This window comes from Oncorhynchus masou, chromosome 23 (genome assembly GCF_036934945.1).
Source record: "Oncorhynchus masou masou isolate Uvic2021 chromosome 23, UVic_Omas_1.1, whole genome shotgun sequence".
Lineage (NCBI taxonomy): Eukaryota > Metazoa > Chordata > Actinopteri > Salmoniformes > Salmonidae > Oncorhynchus > Oncorhynchus masou.
Genome location: NC_088234.1, coordinates 56,242,385 through 56,264,667, shown reverse-complemented (window position 1 = coordinate 56,264,667; position 22,283 = coordinate 56,242,385). Strand labels below are relative to the sequence as shown.

Here is a 22,283-nt window from a genome sequence, read left to right as displayed (position 1 = left end):
TGTTAGCACTAGCATCCTGATATCAGCCTGTATCTTCATATCTTTAGTATGTTAGAACTAGCATCCTTAACACTGATATCAGACTGTATCTTCATCTCTTTAGTATGTTAGCACTAGCATCCTTAACACTGATATCAGCCTGTATCTTCATCTCTTTAGCATGTTAGAACTAGCATCCTTAACACTGATATCAGCCTGTATCTTCATATCTTTAGTATGTTAGCACTAGCATCCTTAACACTGATATCAGCCTGTATCTTCATATCTTTAGTATGTTAGCACTAGCATCCTGATATCAGCCTGTATCTTCATATCTTTAGCATGTTAGAACTAGCATCCTTAACACTGATATCAGCCTGTATCTTCATATCTTTAGTATGTTAGCACTAGCATCCTTAACACTGATATCAGCCTGTATCTTCATATCTTTAGTATGTTAGCACTAGCATCCTGATATCAGCCTGTATCTTCATATCTTTAGTATGTTAGAACTAGCATCCTTAACACTGATATCAGACTGTATCTTCATCTCTTTAGTATGTTAGCACTAGCATCCTTAACAGTGATATCAGCCTGTATCTTCATCTCTTTAGCATGTTAGCACTAGCATCCTTAACACTGATATCAGCCTGTATCTTCATATCTTTAGTATGTTAGCACTAGCATCCTTAACACTGATATCAGCCTGTATCTTCAAAGTGAAAACATTTTGTTCTGTTGCTATTATTGTGTTAATATATCATGTCAAATCATTATTTGGCTAGATTTACTATTTGGATTTTTTATGGTCATTGTTGTTTCAGGAGAGCTTAGCGAGGCTACAGAGAGCATTTGCCAGAAAATGGGAGTTCATATTTATGCAAGCAGAAGCACAAGCAAAGTAAGTTTCCAAATGAAACAAATCTACTATGTGTTGATGAGTGTTAAGTTGATCACCACACTCCTACTCATTATAACGGATGTGCCATCATCTCTTAACTACCATTTTCAGCAGTTTCCTAATAACACCACATTTTAGGCAGGGGAAGTGTCAAAGAAAAAAACATGAATATTACATATGGTTTTGTGAAAAGACCTAAAAAGTAATTGCTTGTACTGTGTATCCTTTGTCCTCAGAGTTGACAAGAAAAGAGATAAGATTGAGAGGAAAATTCTCGATAGTCAAGAAAGAGCGTTTTGGGATGTGCACAGACCAGTGGTGAGTTTATTGAGCTTTTAAAATCTCATGCTACAAGAGTTAGTTATCTCCATAACATAAAACCTAGCTACAAGGTTTGGCCAAATTTTCCACTGGAGAATACAGCTAACTGGAGCCTAACATGCTGACCAAACCGGAACTTTCATTAGGCACACCTGTCCCCGCTGATTAGTACTTGTATAAGTGTGCCCTTTGGTTTCCATTGGGCTGTCGATTATTTTGTTACAATGTCCGTTGGTGCATGTGAGTACCTGTGCTGTGTATTTTGGCTTTCGTGCCATTGTGGATTGTGCCGATGATCCTCACTCTTTTGTTTGTTCACCCACACCAGAAGTGATCAGGACATCAAAACAAACTCTAAACCAATTATAATAATTTGGGGACATGTCAAAAAGCATGAAACATTTATGGCAATTTAGCTAGCTAGCTTGCCGTTGCTAGCTAATTTGTCCTGGTGTATAAACATTGGGTTGTTATTTTACCTGAAATGCACAAGGTCCACTACTCTGACAATTAATCCACAGATAAAACAATAAACCAAATTAATTTCTCATCATCTCTCCTCCTTCCTTCAGGCTTCTTTTTCTTCTTTGGACTTTATATGACGGTTGGCAACCAATTTTATGGTGCATTACTATAACCGACTTCAGTGCGGACCTCAGTTAATCTTTCAATCACCCACGTGGGTATATGCTCCTAAAAACCAATGAGGAGATGTGAGAGGCCGGACTTGCAGCGTGTTGATCATCACAAATAGAACCAATTTCTATTTTAGCGCCTGGTCATGCAGACGCTCGCTGACGCGACGTGAGCGGTGTGGTCAGCATGCAAGGGATTGATTCAATCTGTATCATTTAACATTTCAATCGCGCTATTGCATTGCAGTTAAGTTAATTTCCGATTGAGTGGACATATGTAGCATTTACCGCGATTGCAGTCTCCACGAATGCAGAACATTGCCTTTAAATTTCAATCGCGCTATAGCGCTGAACTTCCGCAATACGGATTGAATCGAGCCCCTAACTTAGTATTTCTGTTTCGTGGATATTGTTGTGTATTGTCATGCATACCATGCGTAGAAATATCCATTGTCAAAAACCTACATTGATCTTATCTTAGAAATTCAAAATACATGTCATGGATTTTCTTTTTATTAGATGTTTTTTGTAAATGTTAAAGAACTTAACCTGTGCTTTCTTCAGTCTACAAAGTAATTTATTTCTCTATTCAACGTGAATAATGTTTAATATGAATAATGTGAGGGGTTTGATAATCGTAATTTTTTTGTCTTTCCTCTTTGCCTGCCATAATATCAAAATGTTATTATTGAGCTACCGTCAATTCCTAAAAAATGATGTATTCACCTGCAGCTCTCCAGTGGTCTTTATGACCTCATCATCCATTCAGATACACTTCCTTCTTAGTAATATCTTCCACTAGGGAATGGAGCTGCTTCCCTGGAAAAATCCACCTCCATGAGCTTAATTGGAAAATAACAGGATCAATTCATGCATGCTTGGAACATTATAATCAGGTTCCTTTCTGATTTCACAGCAGCCTCGTCAAACCAATTAGCCACCGTGGTCCTGGAGGATACCTTAATTGTGCCCCTTGTTTGATCATGCAGGACGTACAGACAATATGTTTTACATTAATATTTTACTAGATAATGTTTGACTGAGTGTGTCGCAAAGTGCAATAGAAGAAGCTGTTTTTCTGGGTTCCCTAAACAGTCCTACCTGAGCTGCTAGTGAATCAATAGGAAGAAGCAGAGAATGCTCCCTGAAGGGCTTGTTTTTCTTCTGTTAATTTCTGTTGCTCTCCAGCCCGGATGTGTAAACACAACAGAAGTCGACATAAAGAAGTCCTCCAGAATGAAAAATCCCCAAAAGACAAGAAAGGTGACTTTTTCTATAAATCCATTAATTCTGAATAACAGGTCAACTGAAACACTGTTATTTTAAAATATTTGATTTTGGGTGGGTTCTGATTGTCTCTCTGTCTCAGTCAGTATATGGGCCTCAGAATGATGTGCGAACCCACAGCCCCACCCACACCCCTGCCCCAGAGGCCAAGCCAGCCACAGAGGAGCAGCTACAGGACCAGGTAATGTAGAAGCTGCTGGACTTCCAGGGTAGTTTCTCTTGCATTGCAAAATGTATGTTTGGAAGGAAACTGTTCTTTCCAAATTTACATTTAAGATAGCAATACTGTTACTGTCTTGTCAGTTCGACCAGTTTCCAGAAATTCACAAAATATTGTTTCCCCATGTTGTTCCAGATCAATTATTGGGGAGGGCAATTAGACAGACATCGACTGAAAATGTCCAAAGTGGCTGAGAGGTGAGCGAAGTTCTCCGTCTCTGCATTCCCCCCCCATTAATCCCTTCATGAACTCTCTAAAACTTAATGTAGCCAGTAATTAAGAGCTTAGGCAACCTTGAAAAATGTTTAGCCCAAACAATACATGCTGTGTATCATCAGCACTAAGACTAATTATCATTTCTTGTGCTGTTATATAACACTAAACATAGATTCCCATTCTCAGCTGCCTGGGTTACACACTATTGTGTTAAAGCAAAGATACTGCATCACTTCCTGCTATCTTCAAGGTCAAATACTGTGTAGCATTGATGTTAGTCATATCCTGAGTTCCCCAGGGCGCACGATACATTGTCACATTTTCTGTAGACTCTACCTGCCTGAACTGAAGAGTAAGGTGTCTTTCTTCCCAGTTTGTTGGCCTATACAGAGCAGTATGTGGAATATGACCCCTTCATCACGTCGACCGACCCCTCCAACCCCTGGATCTCAGATGACACTGCAGTATGGGAGCTGGAGGCTAGGTGTGTCTTTTTCAAGTTTATTATTAAATCTCTGTGGTTATTCTGTGTTGATTTACACTGGTACAAGTAGTAAGTGATACCAGTAAATGATTTGTGAGTTGCTCTGGATCAGACCATCTCCTGAGGGATGTCAGGTAGTAATCAAAGTATTTGTAGCTGTGTAGTGTGGACTGTGTACTGTTAACTTTTCACTGAGGTTTTCCCTCTGTACACTGTGATGTCTGACTGCGTGTGTCTCTCCCTAGTAAGGAGCCAGGTCAGCAGAGGGTGAAGAGGTGGGCGTTCGGCATCAACGAGGTTCTCAAGGATCAGGTGGGGAGGGAGCAGTTCCTCAAGTTCCTGGAGTCTGAGTTCAGCTCAGAGAACCTGAGGTAGGGGATGCAGTACACACACACACACACACACACACACACACACACACACACACACACACACACACACACACACACACACACACACACACACACACACACACACACACACACACACACACACACACACACACACACACACACACACACACACACACGCATTTAACGCACATACACCCCACTATGCACACTCTCACTTCTTTTCTCTCCCACGCAATCATAACCTATCCTTGCACTTCATTCACGCTTCCTGTACTTCCTCATCTGGTACTTGTCTGAACTGTTTTGCCCAGAGCTAATCTTCAGGTCAATCTGGTAATGTAACTAAGTGAGTGTTGTTATTATCTAACAAAGTCAGAGGTGGAATTTAACACCTAATTGGTCACATTAATTACCCTAAAATTAGATGTGATGTTATCACCATTAGAGGACATAACGGAGCACTGAATTTATATGACAGAATCTTTGCAGTACATATCCAGAAATTCCATAAGAAACCATGTTGGAAAAACGGCTTATCCTTGACAAGACATGCACAAGCATTCAAATGTACAATATGTTGCTTGTCCTATATTAGCCTAAATAGTGATAGAGAAAGACAAAAATGGAAGGGCTAAAGCGATCATGTTTATAGTTAAAGGGAAAATCCACTCAAAATTATTTTGGTATTTTGTAATTAGTCCACTGTTGATACAGTCCCAAAATGTTTTGCATGTCTATCAAGGCACAAGGTGAGACCCAGATGCAGACACAAGAGGCAGACGGTTGGAGTCTTACAATGCGTATTAATCCAAAAAGGGGTAGGCAAGAGAATGGTTGTGTACAGGCAAAAGGTCAAAACCAGTTCAGAGTCCAATAGGTACCAAAGGGCAGGCAGATTCAAGGTCAGGGCAGGCAGGATGATCAGGCAGGCGGGAAAGTAGTCCAGAGTCAGGCAGTGGTCAAAACCAGGAAGACTAGCAAAAGAGAATAGAAAAGGAGTACGGGGAAAAACACCCTGGTTGACTTGACTAAAAATACAAGATGAACTGGCACAGAGAGTTAGGAAACACAGGGATAAATACACTGGGGAAAATAGGCGACACCTGGAGGGGGTGGAGACAATCACAGAACAGGTGAAACAGATCAGAGCGTGACAATGTCAGCAGTCAAGTTTTCAAGATATTGGACTTTCAGGAAGCAAAGTCACCGGCCTCATCATGATGATGATGATGATGCCAAATACAACTGTGTTATTCCCTGCCCCCATGTTGTCTTGCAGGTTCTGGCTAGCGGTCCAGGAGGTAAAGAAGAGGCCCATCCGGGAGGTCCCGACCCGGGTTCAGGAGATCTGGCAGGAGTTCCTGGCCTCTGGAGCTCCCAGTGCCATCAATGTTGACTCAAAGAGCTATGACAAGACCACCCAGAACGTCAAGGACCCTGGACGCTATGCCTTTGAGGACGCACAGGTAACACTGTAGTAATATGTTAGTGAACTGTAGGGTTATTATAGGCAGGTTACTGACTTATGCCTGTCGTGTGTTTGCTGGATAAGCTACTGTACTGTTGAGTACATTTGTCTCCACAGACAGTTACAACGTGACCATCACTGTGGTTGAACCATTTCCTTGTGGTTGACAGGATCACATCTTCAAGCTGATGAAGAGTGACTCCTACAGCCGCTTCATCCGTTCCAGTGCCTATCAGGAGCTGCTACAGGCCAAGAAAAAGGTAAGGTCTTCAAAGAATAAACATGGCTGTGTACACTGCTGTTCTCTGACCTGCCCTGCCTAGGACCTGGAACAATGACATTGGTGCCTCCAGCAGTGAAGGAATAACTATTGTAGCAGCATTTTCACATGCAAAGAAAATGCCTCATAAGGTGTCTGACCTGTAACGATGGTTGTGATAATGTGGTTATTAAGCAATAAGGCCTGAGGGGGTGTGGTATATGTCCAATATACCACGGCTAAGGGCTGTTCTTATGCACGACACAAAGCGGAGTGCCTGGATACCCTCCTTTGCCGTCATATATTGGCCATATACCACAAACCCTCGAGGTGCCTTATTGCCATTATAAACTGGTTACCAACGTAATTAGAGCAGTTAAAGTAAATGTTTTGTCTTACCCTTGGTATACGGTCTGATATACCAGGGCTGTCAGCCAATCAGCATTCAGGGATCGAACCACCCAGTTTATAATTAAAATGATAGTTCATTCATGATTTTCTATGATTTGGCTTATGTTTTGTGTTATGTCACATATCACTGTATAATTCTCTTCATAATCACATCAGCATATCCTTATCTTTGCTATTATTTTTCAAAGGGCCTCTCCTCACAGTTCAGTTTGTTTCCCATTACTTCACTTTTTGGTTTCAGCTCTGTCCTTCTTTTCTGGCTTTCTCTTTCTTTTTGGTCTTTTTTTGTTGTTAAGTATGGAGGCATTCAGGACCGCAGAACTTCATTTGAGAAATTCACTCGAAATGTGGTAAGAGGACATGGACTTTTCTGGTTGACCAACGGGCCTGTTCAGATAAAGCGTATCCACTGCTTTATCACTCTCTCCTTCCCTCCGTCACCTCCCCTGGACACGGGCATGGTGGCGTTTCATGACCATCTTTTTCAGGGCCTTGTCAACATGTACTGTGCCTCTCCTTTCCTTCCCTTTTGATTTGTATGTTGCAGTTATAGCACCAAGTAAGCTTTTCTACGAGTTTTATTAAAGGAATTATTGTGTTTCATTTGAGAAATTAGCCTATACAGTGTCTTCAGAAAGTATTCATACCTCTTGAATTGTTGCAAACAGAATGCATGTTTTGGAATATTTTTATTCTGTTCTGTCAATTAGGTAAGTATTGTAGATAACTACAATGTTGCTGATCCATCCTCAGTTTTCTCCTATCGCAGCCATTAAACTCTGTAACTGTTTTAAAGTCACCATTGGTGAAATCCATGAGTAGTTTCCTTTCTCTCCGGCAACTGAGTTAGGAAGGACGCCTGTATCTTTACAGTGACTGGGTGTCTTGAGACACCATTAATATCTTCAGGGATATTCAATGTCTGCTTTTTTAAATTTATTTTTACCTATCTACCAATAGGTGCCCTTTTCCGAGAGGCATTGAAAAACCTCCCTGGTCTTTGTGGTTGAATCTGTGTTTGAATTTCACTGCTCGACTGAGGGAGCTTACAGATAATTGTATGTGTAGGGAACAGAGATGAGGTTGTCATTCAAAAATCATGTTAAACACTATTACTGCACACAGAGTGAGTCAATGCAACTTATTATGTGACTTGTTAAGGACATTTTTACTCCAGAATTTATTTAGGCTTGCCAAATGCTGTAACACAACAAAATGTGGAAAAAGTCAATGGGTGTGAATACTTTATGAACGGCACTGTATGTTTCATGATTAACTGATTAATCAGACGTTAATTAATAAAAAACATATTTATTCAACAATGGTAGTTAGACATTCATCATTCCATTTCAAGACTTAGATGCAATAGGAGCATAGGTATATCTGGATATAACCTATACATATTGGTTTATTATTCTTGTGAAATCATGTTTTTGTGTAGTTTGATACACAATGTTGCATTTGTTAACTCCTCTGAAATTTAAGGCTGGATTTAATCCGTACAGCAGAAGATCTGTGGTAAAATGTAAAGGTAATTTCCTTGAGCCCACATACAGTTGAAGTCGGAAGTTTACATACACCTCAGCCAAATACATTTAAACTCAGTTTTTCCCAATTCCTGACATTTAATCCTTGTACAAATTCCCTGTTTTAGGTCAGTTAGGCTCACCACTTGATTTTAAGAATGTGAAATGTCAGAATAATAGTAGTCGAGAGAATTATTTATTTCAGCTTTTATTTCGTTCATCACATTCCCAGTGGGTCATAAGTTTACATCCACTCAATTAGTATTTGGTAGCATTACCTTTAAATGGTTTAACTTGGGTCAAACGTTTCAGGTAGCCTTCCACAAGCTTCCCACAATAAGTTAGGTGAATTTTGACCCATTCCGCCTGACAGAAATGGCGTAACTGAGTCAGGTTTGTAGGCCTCCTTGCTCGCACAGGCTTTTTCAGTTCTGCCCACACATTTTCTATAGGATTGAGGTCAGGGCTTTGTGATGGCCACTCCAATACCTTGACTTTGTTGTCCTTAAGCTATTTTGCCACAACTTTGGAAGTATGCTTGGGGTCATTGTCCATTTGGAAGACCTATTTGCGACCAAGCTTTAACTTCCTGACTGATGTCATGAGATGTTGCTTCAATATATTCACATCATTTCCCACCCTCATGATGCCATCTATTTTGTGAAGTGCACCAGTCCCTCCTGCAGCAATGCACCCCCACAACATGATGCTACCACCCCCGTGCTTCACGGTTGGGATGGTGTTCCTCGGCTTGCAACATAACAATGGTCATTATGGCCAAACAGTTCTATTTTGTTTCATCAGACCAGAGGACATTTATCCAAAAAGTACGATCTTTGTCCCCATGTGCAGTTGCAAACCTGGCTTTGGCTTTTTTTATAGCAGTTTTGGAGCAGTGGCTTCTTCCTTGCTGAGCGACCTTTCATGTTATCTCAATATAGGACTCGTTTTACTCTGAATAAAGATACTTTTGTACCTGTTTCCTCTGCGTCTTCACAAGGTCCTTTGTTGTTGTTCGGGGATTGATGTGCACTTTTCGCACCAAAGTACGCTCATCTCTAGGAGACAGAAGGTGTTTTCTTCCTGGGCAGTATGACGACTGCGTGGGCTCATGGTGTTCATACTTGCGTACTATTGACTGTACAGATGAACGTGGTACCTTCAGGCATTTGGAAATTGCTCCCAAGGATAAGCCAGACTTGTGGAGGTCTGCAATGTATTTTTTCTGAGGTCTTGGCTGATTTATTTTGATTTTCCATGATGTCAAAGAGGCACTGAGTTTGAAGGTAGGCCTTGAAATACATCCACAGGTACAGGTCTCCAATTGACTCAAATGATGTCAATTAGCCTATCATAAGCTTCTAAAGCCATCATTTTTTTGTCCAAGCTGTTTAAAGGCATTGTCAACTTAGTGTATATAAACTTCTGACCCACTGGAATTGTGATACAGTGATTTATACGTGAAATAATATGTAAATAATTGTTGGGAAAATGACTTGTGTCATGTACAAAGTAGATGTCCTAACTGACTTGCCAAAACTATAGTTTGTTAACAAGAACGAGTTTTAATGACTCCAACCTAAGTGTATGTTAACTTCCGACTTCAGCTGTATGCAGCGTTTACTGTGAACGCAGTCTCCGCGAACGTGGGAACATTGCCTTTACATTTTTGTCAAGCTATAACGTGGATCTTTTGTGATGCTTCTGCAATTCAGATTGAATCCAGCCTTTAGAGGAGTCAGCTGAGCTGTTAGAGGACAGAGGCATGTGACCTCTCCTGCATGTCTCACATTTTGGTCCCTGAAACCAACCTGCCAAAATGTCCTACCTCATTCTGTGTTCTCTCCTTGTCCCCACAGAAAAGTAAGAACTTGTTTTGAAGGATTTTACATCCAGGTAATAATTCCAAAACTCAGTGCAGAGTGTTACAGTAAATTGCATGTGGTTGCTCATCTCACTGACTTTCATCCTCTCTGTGTTCTCCCTCACATTTTTGCATGGAGACAGCTCTTTTGACAGCTCTTGATGTAAACTGTATTCAATGAATGAACTTTACTCAGATGAAGGAACCTACAGCATGTCTGACATACGGTATAACACAATAACACAGTATGATGCAAAATCATGTTGTACACTTGATGCCCATAGGATGTCAGTATAATCCAGACATTACACACTTTCATATTCCGACCAGGTAGAACTCTCACTCTGCACAGACATTTCCACACGCTAGATTACAGGAGGATATTAGAGTGGATCTTAGATTACAGTAGACAAGTGATCTTATTCTCCTTCTTTTTCTTTCTCCATCCCTCTTCTTCTCCCAGGGGAAATCCCTTACATCAAAGAGGCTGACCAACCTTGTGCCATCATGCTAAAATACAGCCACTCTGCAATATAGAGGACCATTTCTACGTCATTTCTACGTCATTTCTCCATCATCGCCGTCTGCTCTCCACTCAGACGATGAGCAGGGCAGTACATCAGATGTTGCATGTCCAAGGAGAAGGCTTGTTATTTCTTTTACTTGATCTATATCTACTATTGGCGAGGACATTCATTTTGGGGCAGGTAGGCATTTTAGGACAGACATTGAGACGGATAATGCCTTTCCAGAAAGCCCGTGTCCAGTTACTTCCACCATATCTGATGGACACGCGTGTTCCTCTCCAGCCGAGCTAATGATGTCAGAAATTTAAAAAATTAAGAAACGACAGCTTAACAGTAAAATCGAATAAAAAATATTATTACTATACAGTTCACGATCTGTAATCACACCTACTTTTGTCACGCTAAGGGAAGTGTTGTGCAGTATGCATATATATATAAATGATTATGTTTATTTTGCATTGCTTTTATTGCACTACAGTAATTGGCACAGTTTTCATTACATGTGTAAAGTCTCATTCAAGCTGCTGTCTGTTGTCTTCTGTAGAACGCACTTCTTTGTTACTCTCTCCTGCATTTATTTTTATACCATATTTAAAGACACTTAAAAATGTATTAAAGTTGTCCCTTTATCTGTTTTTACTGTCCTGGTAATGAATTAATACATTTTGTAATGACTAGCAAGGAGTAGATGAACATACTGATCTGGAGTCATTGTTATGATTATTCTCACTGATCTGTCTGCTAAGGGCACAGACTGTCATCTGCAGTTTAGGTGTTGCCACTAGATGGTGGTAGATTTAACAGAGCATAACATACAGTAGTTTTGGGTATCCGTTAGATTAGAACTGGTCTTCGCTTATTTGACTATAATTTAAGGGAATAAGTTGTACATTTGCAAAAAAAGAATGCTTTGTTTGTTGATTTTGTTCAAATGTGTTATTTGTTAGCAATTTAGACATTTTATTATACTGTACAAAATATGCTACCACAAAAAGTAAGGGCTCTATTCAATCCGTATTGAGGAAGTTCAGCGTTAGTGTGATGGACATTTAAAGGCAATTTTCCCGCTTTAGCGGACACTGCATTCACCGTAAACGCTGCATATGTCTGCTCAATCAGAAATGACCTTTACATTTCTAGAGCCCTGTGGGCTCGATTCAATCAGTAGCGCTGAAGATCTGCTTTATAGCGCGATTGAAATTGAAAGGTAATTTCCGATTGAGCCGACATATGCAGCATTTACCGTGAATTCAATTTCCGCGAAAGGCAGGAACATTGCCTATGTCGCACTATATCGCACCAGAGCGTGGGTGTTCTGCCCTACGAAGTGAATTGAGCCCTAAGGCTTAATGGCTAATATCACAAAGTTTTACAAAACATAACCTTGTCAGTTCAGGTCAGTCAGTATATTAAAGCCATGAGAAACCATGACTTAAGATATTAGTCATAGTATGGACAAAGACTGAGGCTTGAATTCAGCTGCTATAGTTTCCTGCTATTCTCTACTGGTAGGATCAGATGGTAATTGTTTAGACAGTGAAGTTTTTTTTGCGGATGTTTCAGATCTTTGACGGTGAATGACAGCCAGTGTTTTTGTCTCAGTTCCAGTTCCCAGTACATCATTGTCTTTCTTCTTTATACCTAAACCAAAATAATGGGAATGGCAATTTCAAAGGGTTCTGTTGACATGTGAGTAGGCAGGAGTAAGAATGATTTATGGATTATGTGATTTCACACACCCATGTTTGGGAAAAAGGAACAATGTGTTGTGGTCTTACGAGAGTCTCAGAGAGAGCTGAGATGGATGTGTCAGATAAAAGTTTCCTTGAACCGGTCTTTGTTTCTTTGGTGGTGTGTGTTGAAGGCTTTCAGTGGTACTGGAACACCTAATCATTGAACCCACCTCATGGCCAAGGGAGAAGAAAGGTGGATAGGTGGAAAGAGAGAGTGAGAGAGAGATATTAGTATGAAAGTGAAGGAGAGACAGGGAAAGTGAGGGAGGAAATTGCGTGAAGGAGGCGATAGTGGGAGAGCAAGATGGATTTGGGGTTTCAGAGTACGCGAGGGAGTGATAGAGTGAAGAAGGGAAGAGGGAATGAGCAAGACTGACAGGGGATTCCAAGAGTGGAGAGTCAGCAGTGAGTATGTTTGTGGAAACAGGAGGGAGGATAAGTATGCAGAGAAACAGAGAGGGTATGGGAGAGAGGTGAGGCTTGGTTTGATTCATGTTGTGGTCAGAGCCAATAGAAAGCCCCCATCTATGTCTAGGGGGAAGCAGAAGTGCGACTCCAAACCCAGCTGGAAACACACAGAGACACCGAACTAGAATATTGAGACACAGAAACCCAATGGCATAGAAAGACAGATTACAAAGAGAGGAGAAAAAGATATATACATATTTTGAGATAAATATGGATTATTAATAAACTCAAAGATACAGACTCAGTGGAGAGAAACAGGACCACAGACCTTGGGACACTCAGCTGAAAGTCCACCTCGGGTACCCCTGCTGTTCCAATGGAAACCAACACCAGGATTCCCTCTACAGGACCAGTAAGGGTGGACAGCTACCCCTAACTGAGACAGGATCACCCCACTGTCCTGGGACACTGTGGCAAGAGGTACAGTCACTGTCTTCCTCCTTCTGTTCATACAGTAGTCTTGGTGACTTGTCAGTTATTCAGGCTGGAGAACAACAGATATAGAGGGTGAGATTCAATCACAGGAAGAATTTTCCTGAATGTTTATGGAAGTTAGTGCTTTCAGTGAGTTAATGGGTGTGTGGGTGTTTGTTGATTTGGCTAGTGATACATTATTTGGCGTGTGTAGGTGTGGGAGAAGCTAGAGCATTAAGGTAAGAATGTAACTTTGTGTCACAGTGTAAATCCATCAGTGTGTAAGAGAGACTGTAGCCTTGTTTATACCTGGTGCTAACATGGGCCATTTGTCCTGATCTTGTCTAAATTCTGATTGTGCCCACGTTTCCAGAAATGTGTCTACACATGGTATTAAAATGTGTCTGCTATCCGTCCACCGTGTCTGCATTGTGACCAGATTTCCTGGTCCCTTCTTTTACGCACATTTCACAGATAATCTCTCAAAATAATATGTATTTATTTATTGTAAGATACATATTGATGTAGTCAGTCAATAGTGCCACCTGTCAATGCATTCAGAGAGTGGAATAATAATGATTTAAATGGTTTCTCTGTCCAGATCTGTCTACACTTGTAAGATATCCAGACACCATGCATGTCTGACTACTTCTGGAGGTGGACAGGATGATCTGATCACAATCAGATCACAATGTTTTTTTTTGATTGTCTCCACCTGTCTAATAATGTGGGCACAATCAGAATGTGGAAAATATCAGGAGTAATTATGCAAGTTAGAAGCAGGTATTAACGGGACTTGTGAATATGTGAGAGACAGATGAATTACATGTGTGGGTGAGAGTTTGCGTGTGTAAGCGTTGTGTGAGTAGTGAGCTTGGCTTCTGATCCGATTCACTGCTCCGGTGACGGCTCCACCTTGGACTGATAGCTCTGATTCCAAAGAGGATTTAGGCAGGACACATCTTTGTCCTGATATAAACCCTTTGATATAAACCCTTCCACACACTCTATTATTTCCAGTTTAATCCAAAGAGCTTTTTGTTAATTAATATTAGATTTAAATGTCCGAACACTGTATGTTTGTAATATTGGAACAATGCATTTAGCATGCTATTCACCTGCTATTCGTTCAGGGTGGAAATCTAAGAAATGAAGGTGTGTCTACAGATTAACCATATTTATATTTCATTCCTTCATAATTCCACCTCCTTTACAAGCAAAGGAAACCATGAATAACGTTGAGCGAACCTGCCAGTTCCAAGTGGAAAAAGCATTTAATTTGCGATTGAATTAACAACATTCTCGTTGCACTGGAATTTATAAGTGTTTAAGAGCTATTGTTAAGAGCTAAATGAGTATGAGTACACCCAAGCTGTAGGTTTCTTTTAGACCTGAGTCTGCCGAGTTGATTTTTTGAATTTCTAATTTTTATTATACAATTTGTATCATATTAAATATTAGCCATTATCGGGAGCCACCATCAGTAATACCCACATACATTTATAGCTGTCACTTTAGTGTTCGTTTTCTTTAATTTGTAGTTTACATTTTGCATCCTTCCATTCCGTTGACTTTTCTTTTCTCTATCATGTCCAAGTTGTTCCTGAGGGTCGCTATTAGTGCATAATGTTAGGATGACGTTGTGCAGTAATTTGGAACATGTAGTCTGTTTGAATCATTATGGAACTCAGACCACACCTACTGTAGCAGGTTCAACCTGGAGCCTGACGCACAGTTCACAACGACTGGACGGTTGATATACAGTTCCATGATTAGGGATGATTAGGGTAGATTTATAGGATTATTGTTCAACCCCTATTGGGGGGTCAGGTGCTTTTGGAAGATGGGCAGTGACTCTGCTGTCCTAGCTTCAGGGGGAAGCTGGTTCCACCATTGAGGTACCAGGACAGAGAAGAGCTTGGACTGGGCTGAGCGGAAGCTGCCCTCCCGTAGGGTTGGGAGGGCCAAGAGACCAGAGGTGGCAGAAATACTGTGTACCTAATTAAATATACATAGCATTTAAAGGAATGGCTTACGATAAATGTAATGAAAACCCTATTGAATGAAAACTCCTAGAGAAAATGTGTTGGCAAGCACTTGGGAGTGTTTTCAGCAGTTGAATTACATTTATCCAGCGCGCGCAAGGGAACAACGCCTGCAAAACCCGTTACACAACTTCATAAGCTAATACCAGCTGGTGAGAAGTGGGTAGGAAAGGCGTGCGTAAGAAAGGCGTAATTTCCCAAATTAGAATCGGGTCCTATATGAGCCATGTTACAATTCCCACCATGTGAGTTAACCCTATTGGTGCGATGTGTAGGGAGTTAGTCTTTCAGGCCAGCAAGCCGGGTTTACTTCCCTGCCTGGTCATTCTCTACAATATGTTGCTCTCACTCTGTGTCTACTGTTAAGTGCGGGGTAAATATCTCTACTAATACCGAGGGGGATGGAGAGCAAAGTGCCTCTCCTAACTGCTGGAGACTTGGAGACCAGTAGAGCATCTCTCAGCTGGCAGTAATTATGAAAATGGATTGTGGTGACAAATGGCTGTCCAAACAGCTCAGGGGCATGTTGGCGTTGAACACATTCAACCCAAGCTCCTCAAAATGCACATTTTCACAGTTAATGAGCCAGAAGAGGCCAGTTTGGGGAAATGCAAGCCACACATGGAGATAATGATGTCCAATGTAATTGCCTTCATGTAAAAACACAGAGTTTTGTTTTCTGTGTGTGAGCTTTGGCCTGTTGAATTGAATACAATAATTGACGTCAGTTATCCTGTTCTTGTCATTGCTAACACTTTATCTCAGGACCCATGTGGAAGGTACTGCTTTGAGCTTATTGACTGAATAATTAGCAGATTGCATTATTGAAGAACCCTTGACCTAAAATGGTTGATCTGCTACGATAGAGGCGCTGGTACTTTGGTGCAGACGGAGAGTTCATCCAAGTGTAGCCGCCCACTGCGGTCAGTAAAGCTCAAGTTGCCATTGGCAATTCTTACTCTGGGAGATGGCTATCCCAGTTCTGTTTTTGGAGTCCATTATTTGTAGACCTGAGGTCTGAGATGGTTCATTCAAGCGTATAGAGCCTGGTATTTGTGGTTGTGATATAACATGCAGTGGCCCTGTAAGTGGACAGATAGCATGGTCCAGTTCAGCTCTGTCTCACCGATAATACAAAAACCACAGTCTCCCTCCGGCTCAGACTCCATGATGATTGGTGAGAGAGAGAGTCAGGGGGGTGGATGAGGGGGGCTGCAAGCAGTAAAGTCAGGGCTAAAGAGTTTGTTTTGTTTTCCAACAGTCTCTCTGTACACTATCATTATCCCCCCACTTCCCCACCCAACCTCCAAACCGCAATTTGTCTTGCTGTGAGATTGATGACGATAGCTGGCAGGGTCGTCTGTATCATACTTAGGCAAAGTTTGGAAGTGGAGAAGGACTGAAGCACTGACTGTATAACATATCTGTCATCTGCTGTGTACACAGTCAGGATATCCCTCCAACCCCTAGGGCCTTTAAACTCACCAGACCTGGGCTAGTCTTCTTGTACTTCTACTTCTACTACTTCTACTAATGAAGAGGAAATAGAGAGGGAAAACTTTGCAGGAAGCCCACTGTGTTGGATTGAGTTCATCCATTCTGATCAGTAGTCACTGGATGTTTTTAGGGACAAAAGCATGTTTAACTGGTGAGTAGATCATTGAATGATGGAGGAGGGTCATGACATTGAGATGCAGTGGGGACAGAAGGAAACATCATCATTACATTTGACACTGTGTGGTCAAGTGTGTGTGTGTAAGAGATGTGTCCTTATGATAGAGTTGAGCCAGACTTAGTCGTGCGTAACTTGAACTTTCACAGAAATCTCCTACTGACATCAATGCATGAATTTTGTAAACATTCTTATCACACATCAGTTGCTCTGGAAGACACTGAAGAGGTGAAGTTTAACTCCCCCTTGTCCTTCTCATGACCAACATCATCCACCATCCATTCAGTCCTCTTCTCTAAACCCTCCACCATCCTTATAGTTCCCGGGTATACCAGTACCTAGCCCTCCACCATCCTCATGGTTCCTGGGTATACCAATACCTAGCCCTCCACCATCCTCATGGTTCCTGGGTATACCAGTACCTAGCTCTCCACCATCCTCATGGTTCCTGGCTCGACTGTTCTATACTTCATTACCTTCTGGTCATAGACACAGCTGCCCAATAGATTACTGTGAACATTGGGACAGTTTCATTGAGACAGAGAGGTTAACAGGGCAGAGTGCCATGACCCAGGTTCAAGAGCAGAAACTAAACAGAGACAGAAACCCAAAGTAGATCATGATAAAGTCATTGTCCCACGTCCAATTGTGTTGTCCCACGTCCAGGAAATGGAGAAGGGATGCACAATTTGCACAGCAAAAAAGTCTTTCAGGGAATTGGAGCAGCCAATGGCTTTGGAGGGCTTTTGGTCCGCATTCAGAATTCTTACTTTATACTGTATATGCAATTCAAGAACAACATCTGTTGCAAAGATTTTTGAGTGACTGACAAATTGTACTGGCATTAATACAGATACATACCAGTAATTTTCTTTCCCAACAAATGTATTCAACTTAAATCATACTTCCTTTTTCCAGTAAAAATCAGAAAGACAAATTCTAAATAACTTTTTTTTGGATTACATTGTGAATTGTATGTGTGTGTGAGCGTTTAGGCATGTGTTTATGTGTGTTTATGGAGAGTTTCATCTCGGTCTCACATCTGCCAGTCGGCAGTGTGGAGAGAGACACAGACAGAGCAGTTTATAGTGCTCATAGGGCTTAGGGCTTGGTCACAGAGTGGGAATGGAGACCCACAGGGTACTCTTCTCCTCCCCTAATAACATTCAGATGGGCCTGCTAATGCATGTTTACATATCTGCGGCATAGTTCATGACTAGAGTAAGCAAAGCCCTAATTATTTTACCCGGCGACGAGACCAATAAAATCAACTTCCTTTTCTCGTTATGGGTGTTTAAGGGTTTCCTTTGATGGCAAGACATGTTTATTTTTGGAAGAGTTCTGTAGCTGAGAAGAAAGCAAATATAAGTATTGACACAGACGTTGACAAGATGATCGATTGATTAACTCAATGATACCTTAAAGGGCAGAGTGAAGAGGAGGGGGAAGTTCAATATAACGTGAACATTCACACACATACATAGGCTAAACACCAAAGCATACACACACAGACGGAATGTTGTTACACTGGAATAACTTCAGGATTGAGACATACCCAGTAGATTGAGACATACCCAGTAGATTGAGACATACCCAGTAGATTGAGACATACCCAGTAGACTCAACCTCGCTTAAACCAATACATTCTAGTCACAGTATAGTCACTGTTTATGTACAAGGCTCAATCTTAGTTTTGTAGCACTGAAACTAACCTTTCTGTCTAATTTTCCCCAGAATGTTTTGGAGAATCACTCTCCCGGTCCTACTGGCTGGGGTGCTCTGCGTTGCCACAGACTCCAGGAAGCCCCGCCCCCAGGGCTCCATCCCCTCACTTTTCAAGACCAAAGGCAACCTGTCGGAGCGTCAGCGCCTGTTGCCGCGGAAACCCGAAGTCCTTTCGTCAAGTCGGGAGGCCCTGGTGGTCACGGAGCGCCGGTACCTCCGACGTGACTGGTGCAAGACACAACCCCTCCGCCAGACAGTGAGCGAGGAGGGCTGTCGGAGTCGCACGGTGGTCAACCGCTTCTGCTATGGCCAGTGTAACTCCTTCTACATCCCCCGCCACATGAGCCCTAGCTCAATTCGAGGCCTGGGGTCCGGCCGGAAGAACCACAACAAGGCCCAAGAGCCCTTCCAGTCCTGTTCCTTCTGCAGGCCGCACCGCATCACCCAGCTCACTGTGCAGCTGGACTGTCCAGGGCTGCAACCAGCCTTCCGCCATCGCAAGGTGCAGCGTGTCAAACAGTGTCGCTGTATGTCGGTGGATGTGAGTGGTAATGGAAAACTGTGAGGAATTCTTTGGAACCAGACCATGACAGTCACCATGGACACTAATGTGACTGTGAAAGTGAACGTTAACATGAACATGAATACCGTAGACATGACAGGGGACAAGCTAGTGGTACCTCTCCCCTATATTGGACTATGCTGCATTATCACCTTGTACACAGGTCACACAAAATGAACCCTACAGGTACTGGTAGTACAGAGTGGCCCATCTATTAGCCCTTTGACTATATGGACAGCTATGGTAAAAACTACAAATTGCAGACATAAATGGATGCATTGCACAACACCAACTGAAGCACAGACATGTTTCAGTTAAACACAGTCAGTCATATTAAACAACTGGGTCCTTGGACATTTGGAACATATAAAACCATAAGCACAGCACCAAGTTCTAGACTGAAAGTGGAGCTCTTAAGCTGCCTATGGCATGCTGTGGACTGGGCTTACCTGGGGGAACTGTCCAGGCAATAGGGCTTCAGACTGAGAAAAAATAACCTAGTCTGTCTAAGTATCTGCCTGTGGATTTAAGAACCACCTGTGAAATAATTTACACAAATATCAAGCTAGCCAGTAAAGAAATGATATTACTATTTTATGTATAACTGTTGTACTATAAATATATATGTATATGTCAAAGGATAAGTAGCTATAAATATATATAAAATCTATTTCATGTGAAACATCTGTGTGGTCTGAATGCAAATGTTGTGGCAATAAAGGATACAGTTGACTAATGATGTTTGAGAAGAACAACTATCCAGATAAAGACTTTCAGGATGATTCATCTTCAATAAATAGTATTTTATCAGGAACAAAGGCGTTATCGCAAATGGAGACACAGTCACCAACAGCTCTACAAGGCTCATACAGAACATGGAACAGGAAAACAATTCAAACATACACATCATACAGGATATGTCACATACAGATTGCATATCATTTTACATGTAATGTGGATAAGGTTATTTTTTTAAGTTGTAATATTATTTCAATATGTAGCTATGGTTCCATAATAAAAAAACAATAGAGGATGATGTGAAATCCTCATGACCTACTAAATACCTTGGTACTAAATACCTTAGCAGCTAAACTCAAGTCATGGTTAAGTTCATGATTTATTGCATAAACTACAACTGTACATCACGTATCATCCTTCTATGAAACTACAGTGTATGATAAACGGATTATTGTCACAATGCAAGTTTTCACTAAGCAGGTCTGGTTTCCATACAGGTTGTAATGTAGATTAATTGAATTGGCTCATTTGTCATTAACTAGCTCAGTGTGCTATAAAGGCACTTGACTTGCTGTCTGGTAAGCAAATATATATACAAGCTCACTCTTGTTCTCCTTTTAATACTGGAAGGCAGTGCAGGGATGGATAGAAATGGCTTATTGAAACATGATTGTCTTAACTGGTGTCTTCTATCAAATGCTACAGGGGATAGGCTGGATACCAGAACATGTGTGTCGCACTGTAAAACGATGCATTTCTCTTTAAAATTGCATCTGTCCAAAAATAATTAACTGTTTAATTAATTCTACAATACTTACTTTGGACTTGGGAGAAATCTCTCATTGACAGATAGTGCCAAAGCATGGTACAGGGTTTATATCAAACTTTCCAACAAGTATGTTGGGCATACTTACATGTATAACCAGTTGGATGACAGAAATAAACTATTAAAAAAATAAAAGAACATAACATATTTTTTTAAATACAATAGCTAAAAAGACATATCAGATTGTGTTGATCGCACTTGTGCAAACTTTTCCTGGGTAAGACTTCTCCAGTCCATTGGCTCAGATCTTCTGACCGAGTTTGGCTTTCTGTGGAATAAAAACAGATGGAAGTGAGTTTCAGACATTACAATGGGGCACATAAATGAATTCACCCACGCATTTTGACACTAAAATAAAGTGGTAACGGGGGTGGAGGGGGGATTTCTACAGAGATTTTAAAAACTAGGAGTGAGAAGGGGGAAAATACAGTTGTAGGATCTTAATTTGATCACTCCTTTGTTGTTGAGAATTTTCCATGCAGATGAGCTTCGTGATTTACATAAATCGACTATTCATTAAAATCCTATTGCTGCATGATTATTTTCTGTGACAGTAAAGGTCAAATTAAGTTCCTACATCTGTGTTTTATGGGGAATAAAGAGACAGAAGATATACAGAAAGCGGTTACGAGAAAATGGTTTAGGAAGAAGGAAAAAGAGACTTAAAGAGAACTCACTATTCCAGAGGACTGTTTGGGTTTGACGCTGTACGAGACCTTCTCTCTGGCTTGTTTGAAAACCTCCTCTGCCGTTTTCAGTCTGAAAAGACACCACTCGTTTCAGCCATTTGTAATATACACACGCTTGCATTTGAAATGTACCTTCTCCTAGAAATGGAGATAAGGTATGTTTGCAATAGTAAAAGGCCAGGCAACTCAGCAGTGAGGTTTTCCAGGCAAGGTTTGGGTCTCTGCTGTTTATACAGGAGAAAGTTATGGGTGACCAGTTCCAATGTTTTAAGAAGCCCATTTCTGATCCACTGTGATGATAGAGACAGGTTTAAAACATTCAGTGGCCTGACTCTCAACACTGCACACTGTAAAAAAAATTTAAAAAACACATTCTAGACCAGTACATTCACGTGTGTGCGTGTTTGTCCAAATTTGGTATGCCTTTGTAGTAAGTCAGGTTGGGGGGGCTCTACATTTCCCAATTGTCTAGATGGTGGTAGGCCAAATACGTAATGATTACAACTTTGTTTTAATCATTTCCCGCAAATTAACAAAACACAAGACATTACTCTTTATTTTTACAAGTACATATCACAATGTAATCTACATCCAGCAGAACGAAACAATTAGCATTTGTTGACTTTTCAAATGTTATCTCCAAAACCATCAAACCACTGGAAGCTAACAGAATCGCTCATGTGTTCTTTTCATTATTGGGGTTATGAAACCGATCTGGGTCGTTTCAACTCTTCTCTTTCTTATCTTGTCTATGAATTTGAATGACTCTGATAGGATCTAATAGTGAACATGTGATGCATGCTATTGAAAACTCATGTTTGGGGATCATTCATTCCAACACTGAAGATTCAACACTCATCTATGACAACTCCTGACTTTCTGCTTGATATTTACCTCACAGGGTAGGTTCAATAGAAATATGAGTATATCTATATGAATCAAAATGTAAGTTTGTCTGAT

At 41.1% G+C, this 22,283-nt stretch overlaps 3 protein-coding genes across 5 annotated transcripts in view; 2 read left to right on the top strand and 1 right to left on the bottom strand.

The window, feature by feature from the left end:
• The window catches only part of LOC135511083 (regulator of G-protein signaling 7), a 60,660-nt gene extending 49,574 nt beyond the window's left edge, over positions 1-11,086 (top strand). Inside the window, exons 8-18 of one of the 2 annotated variants that reach the window (XM_064932594.1) lie at positions 804-880; positions 1,117-1,198; positions 3,025-3,099; positions 3,206-3,304; positions 3,479-3,540; positions 3,933-4,043; positions 4,289-4,414; positions 5,676-5,862; positions 6,035-6,124; positions 9,920-9,956; positions 10,388-11,086. In XM_064932594.1, coding sequence (XP_064788666.1) covers positions 804-880; positions 1,117-1,198; positions 3,025-3,099; positions 3,206-3,304; positions 3,479-3,540; positions 3,933-4,043; positions 4,289-4,414; positions 5,676-5,862; positions 6,035-6,124; positions 9,920-9,940 — 930 coding nt within the window. In that variant the 3' untranslated portion in view covers positions 9,941-9,956; positions 10,388-11,086. The remainder of the gene's footprint in view (positions 1-803; positions 881-1,116; positions 1,199-3,024; positions 3,100-3,205; positions 3,305-3,478; positions 3,541-3,932; positions 4,044-4,288; positions 4,415-5,675; positions 5,863-6,034; positions 6,125-9,919; positions 9,957-10,387) is intronic. The other variant, XM_064932593.1, reaches the window with a different exon arrangement.
• A 104-nt stretch (positions 11,087-11,190) lies between these two features.
• On the top strand, positions 11,191-19,752 carry LOC135511084 (gremlin-2-like). Of its 2 annotated transcripts, none has more exons than XM_064932596.1 (2): positions 11,191-13,072; positions 18,518-19,752. In XM_064932596.1, exon 2 carries the CDS (start codon positions 18,519-18,521, stop codon positions 19,071-19,073), a length of 555 nt encoding a protein of 184 aa, XP_064788668.1. In that variant the 5' UTR covers positions 11,191-13,072; position 18,518; the 3' UTR covers positions 19,074-19,752. The 2 variants fall into 2 exon arrangements, with proteins under 2 accessions (XP_064788668.1, XP_064788669.1); XM_064932597.1 differs by lacking the exon at positions 11,191-13,072 and adding an exon at positions 13,131-13,305.
• A 100-nt stretch (positions 19,753-19,852) lies between these two features.
• Positions 19,853-22,283, bottom strand: part of LOC135511082 (formin-2-like) — a 49,796-nt gene continuing 47,365 nt past the window's right edge. The window contains exons 17-18 of the mRNA XM_064932592.1: positions 21,312-21,393; positions 19,853-20,902 (exon numbers count right to left, since the gene is read on the bottom strand). Coding sequence (XP_064788664.1) covers positions 20,876-20,902; positions 21,312-21,393 — 109 coding nt within the window. The 3' untranslated portion in view covers positions 19,853-20,875. The remainder of the gene's footprint in view (positions 20,903-21,311; positions 21,394-22,283) is intronic.

Bases quoted from the DNA above. Each gene is read 5' to 3' on its own strand.
- LOC135511084 (XM_064932596.1), top strand. From the start codon at position 18,519: ATGTTTTGGAGAATCACTCTCCCGGTCCTACTGGCTGGGGTGCTCTGC.